The sequence below is a fragment of the Rhamphochromis longiceps genome, linkage group LG7 (assembly GCF_057381845.1).
Source record: "Rhamphochromis longiceps isolate RC_006_pf linkage group LG7, R_longiceps_female_GT1.1, whole genome shotgun sequence".
NCBI lineage: Eukaryota > Metazoa > Chordata > Actinopteri > Cichliformes > Cichlidae > Rhamphochromis > Rhamphochromis longiceps.
This window is the reverse complement of record NC_140563.1, coordinates 65,732,820-65,746,147: the sequence shown is the minus strand read 5'-3', so window position 1 is coordinate 65,746,147 and position 13,328 is coordinate 65,732,820. Positions and strand designations below refer to the sequence as shown.

The 13,328-nt window shown below is 42.9% G+C and overlaps 2 protein-coding genes across 5 annotated transcripts in view; one reads left to right on the top strand and one right to left on the bottom strand.

Moving 5' to 3' along the window:
- fanca (FA complementation group A) overlaps positions 1-2,928 on the top strand; it is a 28,793-nt gene extending 25,865 nt beyond the window's left edge. For all 4 annotated transcript variants that reach the window (XM_085414848.1, XM_085414847.1, XM_085414849.1 and 1 more), the window contains 8 exons: positions 24-139; positions 502-658; positions 1,236-1,298; positions 1,792-1,885; positions 1,990-2,065; positions 2,291-2,447; positions 2,535-2,633; positions 2,747-2,928. In XM_085414848.1, the coding sequence (XP_085270974.1) occupies positions 24-139; positions 502-658; positions 1,236-1,298; positions 1,792-1,885; positions 1,990-2,065; positions 2,291-2,447; positions 2,535-2,633; positions 2,747-2,839 (855 nt within the window). In that variant the 3' untranslated portion in view covers positions 2,840-2,928. The remainder of the gene's footprint in view (positions 1-23; positions 140-501; positions 659-1,235; positions 1,299-1,791; positions 1,886-1,989; positions 2,066-2,290; positions 2,448-2,534; positions 2,634-2,746) is intronic.
- Positions 2,929-3,621: 693 nt separating this feature from the next.
- On the bottom strand, positions 3,622-12,106 carry znf276 (zinc finger protein 276). The gene is made up of 12 exons (XM_085414850.1): positions 11,969-12,106; positions 9,707-10,003; positions 9,104-9,419; positions 8,962-9,008; positions 8,455-8,877; positions 6,952-7,033; positions 6,786-6,866; positions 6,111-6,230; positions 5,918-5,993; positions 5,348-5,465; positions 4,938-5,037; positions 3,622-4,236 (listed from the first exon to the last, which is right to left on the bottom strand). The coding sequence occupies exons 2-12, from the start codon at positions 9,960-9,962 to the stop codon at positions 3,966-3,968; spliced, it is 1,890 nt and encodes a 629-aa protein (XP_085270976.1). The 5' UTR covers positions 9,963-10,003; positions 11,969-12,106; the 3' UTR covers positions 3,622-3,965.
- Between the last annotated feature and the right edge of the window lie 1,222 nt (positions 12,107-13,328).

Genomic DNA, 13,328 nt, shown 5'->3' with positions numbered 1-13,328 from the left:
CTTTGTTGTGTGTCCGTGTGCAGCACTGGTGGCAGCGTCTCCGTCCGGTCCTGTTGTCACTGTGGCGTCGTCTGTGTGATGAACAGACGCTGCCGGAGCAGCTGCAGCTCCTCACGGAATGTCAGCACTGGGCCTGCAGGTAACGCCTCCTTCATGAACCACTGTCAGCAAATTATGTACACCTCCTCACAGCTGCTCACACCTGAACAAGTCACATGAAATATGTTCACATCTTAGACTGCCTTGATGTCTGTAACAGCTTTGCACACTTTTCTTCGTATCAGCCACCTTCATGAGCTTCATGGGGTTTGTTGTGGCTGCATTAGTGCAGAGTAGTCCTTTAAATGTGATGCAGACATAAATGCTTGTTGCTTTTCACTTATGGTGAAACATATTAAATGAATCCTCCTTTGGTTATAATAGTTCTCAAAAGTGTCTAATTATCTTGGTGAACCCTACAGAAACCCCATGTTAAAGTTCTTCTTTCTATCTGCTCTGCAGTTTGGAGAAAGGCCAGCTGCTGCAGATGCCTCCAGCTGCAGCTCTGCTGCTGGCGGCCAGCCTTCATCGTGTCTGGCGAGGCTGTGAGGCAAACAAGCCGAGCTTCAAAGCTGCTTTGAATTTCCTGCGACCAGACAGAGACTCCAAATACAGACAGGTAAGAGCATAAAACTAATTCTGCATGCTGTCCATTTTTTCACAGTTAGTGCACCATCTAATTCTATCTAATGGGCAAAAGACTGTGAATTCTTCAGAAGCCCCACCCACCACCAGCCACTCAGACGAAAGCTGGCTTAAAAGAAGTGAGAGGAGCTGAAAGGGTTTGTTTAATAAGACAAATCCACTGTGCTCTTTTGAACAGAGCATCCAAAGTTAGCCAATCAACAGCAACAAAAGACTTGCAGCTGCTGCCCTTTTCTGACGTTGGGTGGTTTTATGAAGTCATTCTCAGCAGCTGTTAATTCGGCTGCTATATTTAAATTTATTATATACAATTCACATACAGGCAGTTTGATTACAACATAATAGAACCAGTTTTACAGTGGGTAAAGGTAAAAAGTCTAATAATGTGGATGAAAGTTATATAAATCTAAACTTCTGATTAAGGGAAGAGTAGAACAAAAGTATCACACTGAGAGGTTCACTGTCTGACTGAGCCCATCTCCATCCTGCTTATTTGGTCTCCAAAGCGTTCAGTCACTTTTTCAAAAATGCTGTTGTGTTTCTGCTTCCAGGTGCTCGTTTTCCTTCTTTTCCTGTGCGTTAACGACCACCTGACAACACTGCTATATCCTCAGGTAACTGATCACCTAAACAACAATGCTGGAATTTAGAACTGTGCAACATTCACACTCATAAACAAGTTCTCAGAGTGGAAACAGGTCTTTCCAATGCATTTGTCTAGTCTGTTTTTGTTCCACGAATCCTACACAGAAACAGTCCAGGAACACAGGAACTGACTGTGAAGACATGCACAACTTATATGAACATAACATTAGCAATTTAAATATGATAATTGCTTATTTTATTTCAATTTGTAGGATAACAATATTTTATTAGCAGTATGGTCTTGACCCCAACCTCTGGACCCTGGTGCTGCTTTTGATATTCTGCGTGTATAAAAGTCCTTTTTATGGATTTGTGTCCATGTGAGCACCTGCCCGTCAACCAATGAGAGCTGGGATAGGAGGGAAACGGATATGAATGGAAAATAAATTGAAGAGGAAAAGACAAGACTGTATTGTTATTTCTGTCTGTGTTTTATAACATGCATGGTTTTTTTTCCTCTAGGAGAGGAGCTATGAAGAAGGCTGGGCTTTATGCACAGAGCTCCTGGCTGTGTTGATGGACTCTCCTGATTGGCTGCTCATCTTTAAGTCCAGCGGTAAAGTGAACAGCAGCTCGGTGCTCCGGTCATCTTTTAAATCTGATTTGAATTTGATGTGGTTGAACTGATGTGCTGCGTTTTTATTTTTCACTCAATTCTAGAGCAAAGCATTTATCAGTCGGTTACCATGGTGACGTCAGATGACTTTACAAAACTAATGCCGTGGGCTTTCTGCAGGTGAGTGTTGCAGCTGCTTAGTGGAGGTGGGGCCTTGCAAACAGCTAGGTTGATTCATGAATGCCACATAAATTAAATGCTGCTCTGCACTAAAGCTGACACACCATCGCATTAGGAACGACAACAGGCCAAAACACACAAACGTGACAAGATGGAAGTTCCAACCTCACCTCTTATTTGTACCTGTTGTACCTTCTAAATTTCCTTGTGTTCGTGGCCGATCAGTTTGCTGCTCCTGCAAAGCGCCGAGCTCCTACAGAGAGCTGTGCGTTGTCCAGGGTTCCTCCATACTGCCATCGTCTGCTACCTGAGCATGCTGCAGCTCTTCCTGGAAGGAAACACTCAATCACTGGACACTGAATCCTCTAAGAAGCAGCTGGTGGTTTGTACTCTAACTTCTAACTGGTCATATGGCAGTATTGGAGTTGGCACACTGCTCTGGACTCACGTTCATCATCTGTTTTGGTAGGCGGAGCCTTCCCACATCCTTGGCCGCACCAAGCAGTTTCTTCTGAGAGCCATCTCGCAAACGCCTCTGACTTTACTCTCTTCGGGGCAGCTCCGACAGGTGAGCAGAAGGTGCATCAGCATGTATATTACCCGTTGCCCCTTTCACACCTGTCTCACACCTTCATATCTCCTTCCTGTCCCGCCTATCTGCTTGTGGTTTTCTCGGTCCAGCTGGAATCCTTGAGTGCAGAACTGGACCCGGAGCTGGCAGCGGCGCTGTCTGTGCAGCTCGAGCCTTCCAGCCCAGAGATGGACTTCCTCTAATCGACCGAGATCTCTCCACGCTAATATTCCAACCCTCCCTCCAACAGAAACACGTGGAAACACTGCACTGTTCAGACTCAGCTTTGTAAAAAGAAAACCTGTTTTATTCACACTGGGGGGTTTTTTTCTTCTTTTTTTACACATTACACGCTTTCTTACACACATGTACACCTGAAGCCCTTTCAATGCTACAATTCAAAAGAAGACTTTGATTTGTAATAACTTAATAAAAGCAGTGAGCCGATAAGAAAACTTCCTGGAATTGCAGCACATACAGACGCTTTACTTGGATCAGGCAAAGAGAAGGTCTCAGTATTACAGCTGCATTTAAGCCGGTTACACAGTCAGTAATGTGAATGTCAGATATTAAATGAAGGTATTCAAGATTAACAACACGGTGGTCTTAACAGCTGATTACTCACAAAGCCTACGAAATCAGTTATTGTCAGACTGTGAGCAGCAGTGTAAAACATCTGATTTAACTTACTGTAAAATTTTATTTTAGTTCATATTCTAATATTTCTGTCTGGTCTACTTGGCAGCATCTTTTTCAGTATTTGGAATTTTTGGTTGTTTTATCTTTCAAGAGTCAGCGTGATGAGTGCGTTGAGGTCTCAGGGCCACCGTACTGTTCTCTTTTCAAGTTATTATCCTCAGATTTCACAGAGTCATAATTGTACTAGCTTTTAATATGATATATGGTGAACCACTCCATATACTCATCCTGACTGCCAGCCTCACATTTCCTACTGCTGCTCTTTCACAATAAAAGCAAATAAACAATCCGTTTTATTCTGGAAACAGTTACAGGAAGCAATGTGTTTGTTGCAGAAGATGGATGATTTGAATATCAGGTAATTGATATAACTCATGAATCGTTATATTAATTGCACAATGTAAAGAAACATTGCTTTGACACTGAACTCTTACCTAATGTCTTTTCTGCTGTGTCGTCAACAAATCGGCTGAAAAGTCTTAAGAAGGTCATGAGCGTCAGTGTGAAGGAACACTGGATGAAAACTCAACTGCTGATGCTAAAATGAAACTCCGTGCTACATTGCTGTTTTGTTTCTGGGTCCTGTGCCACAGTTCAAGTATCTCTGCCTTGAATCAAGACTTCCTTCTGTCATCTGTCTTGCTCTTGCTGAACCACCTCCCCGGTCAGCGTGATGGTGTGTAGGTCCGGGTATGTCTGCTGCTGCTGCCCGCTGCCCCTCTGAGCCTCAGCCTGTGTCAGCGGGTGCACCATGGACATGTGCACGTTCAGGTTGTGGGCCTTCTCGAAACGCTTGCTGCACATCAAGCACTCAAACTCCAGGTCGGCCTCGGCTTTGTGTTTGGTCATGTGGTATTTCAGTGATGCTCGCTGGCGACACTGGAAGCCACAAACCTCACATCTGATAGGAGGAAAAAACAAAAGCATTTATCATTTCTCCTGATGGGGTTCTGGCTTTTAAACTGGGAAACATGGGTTTCATTCCTCTCGCTCTCTCAAAAAAGTGAATTTCTGTTTGTCCTCTTATCAGTTCACTTATGGAATTCCTCAGGGCTCAGTTCTTGTGCCACTATTTTTCTCTATTTTATTTTGACTTTTGAAAGTCTCGTTTCAAAGATTTATTTCCAATAACAGAAGACGACTTTGGTCTCTAGGCTCCGAGCTCATCACTTTCCATATAAAATTGTAGTGACTAAACATTTGAAATACTGTAAAAACAGTTCCAGAAAAACGATGATGAGGCCCGTTTTCTGATATCAGTCAAAAAGGGCATTTACTGATCTCGTTGTTCTATCAATGTTTTCCAAATCCCTGAATTTGAGGGGGAGAGATAAATAGGCTGAAACTTTGACTTGGCTATCAAACTCTTGATCCCAGTATGACCGTCTGTCAGCAGGATGCACCAGAGCAAGATGATCTCCCAACTTGGAGATACATAAATCTATGTGCATACATTTGATGGTATATATGACTTGTTCAGTTGAAAGCATATTCTGTGGTTCTGTGATGAAAACAGGAAGCAATTAAAGGTTTGTAAAATCAATCTGAAGCCACCAAAAGAGCTTGATGGCTCATGAGCTACAAAAATGTTAAAGGACTTACTGTAGTGGCTTGGCCCCCGAATGCCTCATCTGGTGAACTGATAGGTGTTTTCTTTGTTTGAAGGTTTGACCGCACTGGTCACAAATGTAATTCCTCTCCTCTGGAAGCACACAGACACGACGAGCATGAGCCACAAATTCAGACATTAAAGTAAGGTAAAAAAACCATCTTTATAAACATTAATTTATGCAATGCTAACAATAAATGCTTAGAAATGGAAATGATTGATTTAGTAACATCAGTACTGCGTTCCACGTGTCTGAGGAAGCTTTTAGATTCGTGTATCATTCTTCAGAAACAGCCTAAATGTGAAAAGCATGCATAAAAACAGCTATAACGAATTATTTCTCACTCAAAGCTGGATGACTAAAGCTGGAAAGCCAGAAAGTCAGTCAAACCTGACATCTCACCTGTGTGGATGAGCTTGACATGCCGCTGCAGGTAGCGGTCGATCATGAAAACCTTGTTGCAGCCAGGGTGAGGGCACGGTCGCTCCCTCACCTCCTCGTGATGTTCCTTGATGTGTTTCTAAAAGGTCAGCAAACAGGAACACAATCAGTCGTATATACAGATGAAGGCAGAGCACGTTTGCTCTCATTCATTTTAACTGCCTTCAGTCAAGGACAATTCATTTTAAATGGAAATAACTCATTATTAATCTTTAATCTCTGATACTATTACCAATCTGCAACAATCAATCTCATCTGTTTTTATTTCATTCATACATATTTAATTCATTTCACTTTATAGTTAGCAGTAAACAGACCTCTGACAGCGCTATGCTCAGGAATTGTTTCACCTTGCTGAAAACAGTTAAACAATATTTAATAAAGAAGCATTTCTCCAGTCACATGAGACCGCTATCCCAAATTTTTAAAGAAAAGCAAGCCAAGATTATTCATACAGGAGATCAAAACTAGTGCACGGAAACATGCACAACTGAAGGTGGCTTCATTTAACAGTGAGCAGTGAATTCTGACCTTGAGACCATCGGGAGCTCTGTAGACAGCCGTACAACCCTGATATGGACACTTGTAGATGTTGGGGAGCTCCTCCCTTTGAAAAAGAAACACACAGATTGTTAATCTGCATTTCTTCTAAAAAAAAAAACTGAAGCAAAGAATAAACTACACCCAAGCTGAAAATGACCTTAATGGAAGCTGCATCACGTACCCCTTAGGTTTGAACTTATTCTTCCAGCCTGGCTTGGGTCCAGGCTTCTTTCTGATTTTGGGCTCCTCTGGGGCCTTTGAGCTTTTTCTTCTCTTGTTTGGGACGTTGACCCTGTGGGCTCTAGAAGGATAAGGGGAAAATAAATTCAGTGAGAGCTTATGAGAGAAAGACATGGAACATATTCTGTAACTGCAAAGGTGGTCACTGTCCCATCCAAAGAGCAAATTAACAGCTCAACCAGGAAACATGAGCCTGTTGCCCTGATGTATGTGCACAGCTGAGGTTCATTATAGAGCAGCTGTGTGGTAGCAGGCACAGGCTTCTCATTTTTACTGTAGTAAAGGTTTTTTCTTTCTTTTACCCTTTATTGTCAGAGTGTAACTGTGACTGTGGCCAGTCAGCAAACCTTTTAAAGACTTGTGATTCTTTACATGCTGCTTGTATATCAATGGAGACCCAAACTTAGAGGCTTCATAATAACAGCCTGCACAGCTGCTGACTGGCAAGACTTAACACTAAACTAATCAAATCTACATCGGCCGTTATCGTGTTACATTCACAGGCTGATCTACACTAAAGGCCCCGTAGACCGGTGATAACAGATAGTGAGATAAGGCGGTGTTTCCACTCCCTTTACTTCACCATAGCAGGCCCATCTTTTCTATTTGCACCCACCTCTTCTCCGAGTATGGCTCAAACTCCTCATCAGACAGCCCTCCTTTTCTACCCTCATCAAACTCATCTTCAGAGATGACCCTGGACACACACAAACACAAAATTAGAAAAATTTCAATTTCTAATAATTGCCAAACCACCAGTAAATATGAACTGTGGGACCAACCTGTCAGAAAGATCACTGCCAGCAGTTCTGTCCTCCAGCTGACCCGGAGCAGGAGACAAGGCCTCCTCGTGACCTGTGTAATCTGAAGGAGAGAGGAGGAGAAAATGTTAATATGAGCAATGATGAGGTCTTAACATGGGTTTCAGTATGTGCAGAAGAAGAAAAAGTATTTTCTATATTTCAGCTGGAATGTCTGTGCACATCAGTCTCGAGTCTCCAAAAATGAATACACATCTTTAATATTTTATCTTCCTGGAAACACTCATTCTCATTTCTTCAAAATGAACTGATATTCAGACACGCTGATGTGAGTCAATCATATATTTTTATTTGATGAAAATAAAAAATATGAACATTTAAGTGCAGATGGTCTGCAAGATCTTCAACAGCATCCCGAGGGAGACTGGGGACACTGAGTCCAAATGCGCCTCGAGGCAACTGTTGGTATGATTTGGTGCTATATGAATAAAATAAAATTGAATTGAATGAACCATGTTCAGCACGTCTATTGCCGAAGCCGTTGCACTCAGCTGCGGCTGCAAGGTGGTTGGTGCCTGTTGTGGTGGTAATCCCCCAACCAAATGGTGGACACCAGAGGTGAAGGGAGCCATGAGGCTGAAGAAGGAGTCCTATCAGGCTTGGTTAGCCTGTGGGATATGTACCGACAGGCCAAGCGGAACACAGCTCGAGCAGTGGATGAAGGAAAAATCTGAGTGTGGAAGGAGTTCAGTGAGGCCATGGAAAAAGACTTTTGGACTGCCTCGAAGAGATTCTAGTGAACCGTCAGTCGACAGGAGGGGAAAGTGGTGCTCTACCTGCACTGTGTATAGTGCTGGTGGAGCGCTGCTGACTTTGACTGAGAATATTGTCGAGTGCTGGAAGGAATACTTCTAGGACCTCCTTAATCCCACCGGCATGTCTTCCATGGAGGAAGCAGAGTCTTGGGACAAGGGGGGCGACTCACCTATCTCCGAGGGCGAGGTCACTGAGGGAGTTAAAAAAAACTCCTGACCAGGCTGGTGGTGCCCAGTTTTAAGAGGGGGGACCGGAGGTTGTGTTCCAACTATAAGGGGATCATACTCCTCAGCCTCTTCAGCCTTGTGGTGAAGAGAGAGATGAATGTAAAAACGAAGCTCTCAATTTACCGGTCGATCTACGTCCCACCCTCACCTATGGTCACGAGCTGTGGGTAGTGACCGAAAGAATGAGATTGCAGATACCAGCAGCAGAAATTAGCTTCCCCTGAAGGGTGACTGACCTCTCCCTTAGATCGGGTGAGAAGTTCAGCCACCCGGGAGGTGCTCAGAGTAAAGCTGCTGCTCCTACACATCGAAAGGAGGTGGCTGCCCATCACTGAGCACAGTGATTATCTGATTGTTGGGGTTTTATCTCTGATCTTGTGCGAGTCTTTTATTGTACAACATAAAACATCTTGAAAGAACTGAAGAGGGCTGATACACCGGTAGTCTCAGTGTTAGTCTGAACGACTGTAAGCATTCCCACCTTCGTTGTCGCCCGTCCAGTCATCAGGCGCTGAGCTCTGCGTCTGAGCCGTTGCTGCAGGTGGACTGCGCTGAACCACAGTACTAGTACTTCTCGATGAGGTCATTCCGTTCCCGCCAGATTGCTCCTCTTCGTCTTCCTCGCCGTCTTGTTCTTGTTCCTCCTCCTCTGACATTGCTCCATCACCCCTCCCACTCCCTAATGCTCTGTTGCTGGAGCACTGGTTGGAGGTAGTGCTGCGGTGAGTGTCCATGATGTATCTGTGACCATTGACGCAACCCCAAACAGCCTTAATGGCGCCCAGGCACTGGCCCTCCAGCACCTCCTTCAGGTCGGGGCAGGAGCGGCAGGCCTCTCCGTGGTGATGAGCCCAGGACACCAGACTGTGGAGGCACTTTGTGTCTGAGGTAAAGGATGAGGGAGCTGAAGAAAACAGAAGAGCCTGTTAAAACAGTTCAACTTATGGAACTTTAGCAAGATGGAGTGAGGAAGTAATGTTTTACTTACTTGATGAGCAATGGTTTACAGAGGACTCTGGACCCTTTGCATTCTTCCTGAAACAGACACAAACACTTCCCCATGTTTTTCTGCAGTAAAAACACTTTACAGTCACCCTCAGGTAGATATATTTGTTTTTTTATTGACTCACTGATTTTTCAGGTTCTCCTTCCCCACAGGCGGGAGATTGACTCTCTGCAGAAACCGGATCAGGATGCTTTGGCACTTATAAAACTTTGCATGGCATTTCTTGCAAATAAATTCCGAAAGCCGAGGGTCACGGTCCACCTGGACCCCGACCAGCCTTTGGAAGTCTGTGTGGAACAGAAGCGGTGACTGGGCCACGGCGTCTGACTCCTCGTCTACAATACTGAGGGAATCCCGAGGCCATTTGTTGAAGGCGTGCCGCAAGCTGCGCGGAGAAAACTTCCCGTGACAAAGCCGGCAGACAGCAGCAGAGAGTCTACCTGAGGGGGCATCACAACTTGATTTCATCTTACAGTGCTCCAATAATACAATTTACTAGTGTCCACATTAACAGAGAAATATACAGTATACTCTATTTTACTTGGTTTGTGCCAAACACACAGGATCTACCTCTGACTAGAGGCCCGTAACATTGTTTTTTCTGCACTCGATGTCAGCACTGGCTTTGCCAAGTTAAATAGTTTGAGAATCACATGACAAATATCCCACAATAGCTTACACTAACATCAACTTTCTGTGTTTAAAACGGGCGTAGTGAGCCACTAACCTGAAGATCTGGACTTAGTCTCTGGATGTTTCTGGGCGTCTTCGACTGTCGTCACATTGAAGTCTGCATCGGTGGTCTTTTCTGTTGCACAGTCATTCAGGTAGAAACTGTCTGTGGTTACAGCGGCAGTCTTCCGAGGTCGCCCTCTGTTTCCAGGTGACCTCTTCTCACTGGTGACATCCACTGGCATCGGCGTCCTGCTGAGCTTTTGCGGCGTCTCAGAAGACCTTGTATGTCTACTTTTCTTCTTCATCATTTACTGTTATTTTTGTCAGCAGCTGATTTCGTGAAGGCTGCCTGTGTCAGTGTAATAAACAATAAAATATTTAAAATATTTAGCATTTCTGAGTTTTAGTTCCATTTAAACACAACCACAGGTACATATCAGGGTTTTTTGTGCATATTTTGTGCTCACCAAAGAGTTTTGGCTTTCTAAAAAAGCAAAATCATCAGGAAATATAGAAATATTTAACCCATTTCCTATTTTTAATGAGATTTCATTTACTAAAGATTAAATTACATTTTGTTATGGCCAACAACAGAAAAATTTATATGTTCTGTCAAGCAAGGTACCGCAGACTATTTACTTTAACTACAAATTGATCAATCCTGTTTATTATGTTGCTCCAAAGTTTCATTTAGAACCAGAACCAGTTGTAAAATGTAAAAACTTATGAAATGTTGTCATCATTCAAACAAGGAGGAAGGAGGCAGGAAGCGTGGATCAACGTGTACATACACACCAAGCACTTTATTTTTTTATTATTATTAAGTACACCATGTTAGTAGCAGGTTGGACCTCTTTGTCCTTCAGTTGCCATAATTCTTCTTGCTATAGATTCAACAAGGTGCTGGAAACTTTACTCAGAGATTTTGGTTCATACTGACATGAAACCATCACACAGTTGCTGCAGACTGTTGGCTACATACCCATCATGTGAATCTACTGTTCCACCACACCCCAAAAGTACTCTGTGACTGTGGATGTAATTTTAGTCCAGTTCAAGAAACTAGTTTGAGATCGTTTGAGCTTTGTGACATGGTGCATTATCCTATTAGAAGCAGGCATCAGAAGATGCATTCACTATGGTCATAAAGAAATGGACATGGTCAGCAGAAATACTCAGGTAGGCTGTGGTATTTCAGTGATATTCAGCTGCTATTAAGGGGCACAAAGTGTGCCAAGAAAATATCTCCTACACCTTTACTCCATCACCAGCAGCCGGAACTTTTGATACAAAGTAGGACAGAGCCATGATTTTCATGTTTTTTTTTTATGTCAAATTCAGACCAGGAAATGTTTTTCACTCCTCTATTGTCCAGTTCTAGTGAGCCTGTGCAAATTGTAGCCTCATTTTCCTGTTCTTTGCTGACAGGAGTGACAATCCGTGCGGTCTTCTGCTGCTATAGCCCATCTGCTTCAACGTTCAGAGATGCTTTTCTGCATACCTTGGCTGTAGCGAGTGGGTGTTTGAGTTGCCATCGTCTTACTATCTGCCTGAAGCAGTCTGGCCAAACTCTTCTGACATCTGACATCAATAAGGTGTTTTCACCTGGAGAACTGCTGTTCACTTAATATTTTCACTTTTTTGAACTATTCTCTGTAAACTTTAGCAATGGTTCTGTGGAAAAATCCAACAATTTCTGAAATACTCAGACCAGCAGATCTGCCGCCAACAGCCATGTCACTGATGCTCAGTTTGAACGTCCTCTTGGCCATGTCTACATGCCTAAATGTACTATGTTGCTGCCACGCGATTGGCTGATTAGATATCTGTCAACGACCAGCTATACCTAATGAAGTGGTCGGTGAGTCCATGGGGCAGAATGAGGTTTTTTCCCTCATAAAAAAACAGCTGTATAATAAATACAACATTTTTTTAACCTCATTTAATATTCTCTGAAACCTTCGTCTTACTTTAAAGAACATAATCAGTCCATCTGTACATCTTCTGGGATACGTTTAATCTTTTTTTCTAAGAAATCTTTAACATTGATGACACAGGAACTCCATCCATGGATAAAGTTAACAGGACACTAATGCCAATCAAGCCGTAGCACCTTTGATCTAAGCCCCCGATAAAACAAAAACCGTGACAATGGTCCCGGATAGTTTTTACACTCCAACATGATTTTGTTTACAGATTAATTCAACTAGCGTTAGCTGGTTAGCATGAATGAGCCTGCTACATTTGTTAGCTGACGTGTTAAAACACAACACACGTGACATAATAATTACAGCACTCGTCATGGAGGGCCTACCGTGACTGTGCACAGGTCCTAGCACTTGGAAAACATGCTGTTCTTAACGTGCAAGAAGGTTTTCATTAGCCTGGAAAACAAACTGTGTGCTTTGTAGCTGCTCCCAGATGTAAACATTAGAACCCGGAAGCGCTACCGGAACAAAACACAGAGTGGCGATACCCGAGAGCGCCACCTGCCGTCCACAGAGAAGAGTCCGGAGGTAGAATTCTACATCTTTTATTAAGAAATAATATATTTTGTCTGTTTCATTTTTCGCCTCAAAAGTTAAAAATTTTTTTCCAGAAAGTGTGGCTCAGTTTCTGAAAACAAAAACTGCTTTGTCAAAACTCCACACACAAACCTCCACACACAGACTCACTGCCAAAATGAAAAACAGCACTCAAAACATGTTCTCTTTTTTCAAAACTGACTCCTTCCACACATCAGTACACACGGCTGTTATACCGTTTACAGGACTTCCACGTCAGAGTAAAACTGTAACTGACCCCTGAACCTAATAACTGCTTGTGTCACCCTTGGAAACAAGAACTGCAGTCAGTGACTGCAATAGACATTAAGTCCGCTTTAAAGCTGCCCAGGCTGTCTGCAATCACATATTTTAAAGTGGCAAGGAGCCTCATCCTGATAGTCTATTGTATATAATTGCATTGTTTCCAGAGGTGGTAAGTAACAAAGCACAAATATTTTGGTACTGTACTTAAGTACAATTTTCAGATATCTGTTCTTTACTTGAGTATTTTTTTTTTACTACTTTTTACTTGTACTCCCTGCATTTTTAAACAAATATCTGTACTTTCTGCTCCTTGCATTTTCAAAACAGGCACGTAAACGTTTGATTTAAATCCAATCCATTATTATTATTATTATTTGGGGGGAGGCACTATTTCCTCACTGCGAACATCCAAACTTTAAACCGATTTGAGCCTGAACAGAAACACATAAAAGGCGGTCCTGTTCATTTATTAATCACCAGAGGATGTGGCATAAAAAGAGATGACGTGTCTACCAAACTCAGGGGTTAAAAGTGTGAAGGTGCTTTTTGTTGTTGTTGTTGTTGTTGTTGTTATTGCCACAACACTTAGCCCTACTGAACAGGAGCGAGCATAAATAAAGACAGTGACTTTTTTAAGTGTTAGGTCTTTCAAATGAACTTTTCTATCAGTGACAGCAACATACAAACTGTTTGTGTGGCGTTTGTCTCACAGTGTGTTGCTGGCTAAAGGTCCAGCTGCTCTGTTTAACAGGGAGAGAAAAAAAGAGTTAAATTCACTCAGAGATGGAGAAAGATAAGGAAGACAGGATAAGAGAGAAAGAGGAAAGCTTAGCTTTCAAGGTAAGGACTGCTTAATGGGGTTTA

What these genes read in the sequence shown, in the direction of transcription:
- znf276 (XM_085414850.1), bottom strand. Translation starts at nt 9,962, where the DNA reads ATGATGAAGAAGAAAAGTAGACATACAAGGTCTTCTGAGACGCCGCAA. An exon ending in GACTAAGTCCAGATCTTCAG is followed by an intron (nt 9,420 to 9,706) that starts GTTAGTGGCTCA and finishes ATGCCCCCTCAG; the next exon opens with GTAGACTCTCTGCTGCTGTC. An exon ending in AATAAGTTCAAACCTAAGGG is followed by an intron (nt 5,994 to 6,110) that starts GTACGTGATGCA and finishes TCTTTTTCAAAG; the next exon opens with GGAGGAGCTCCCCAACATCT.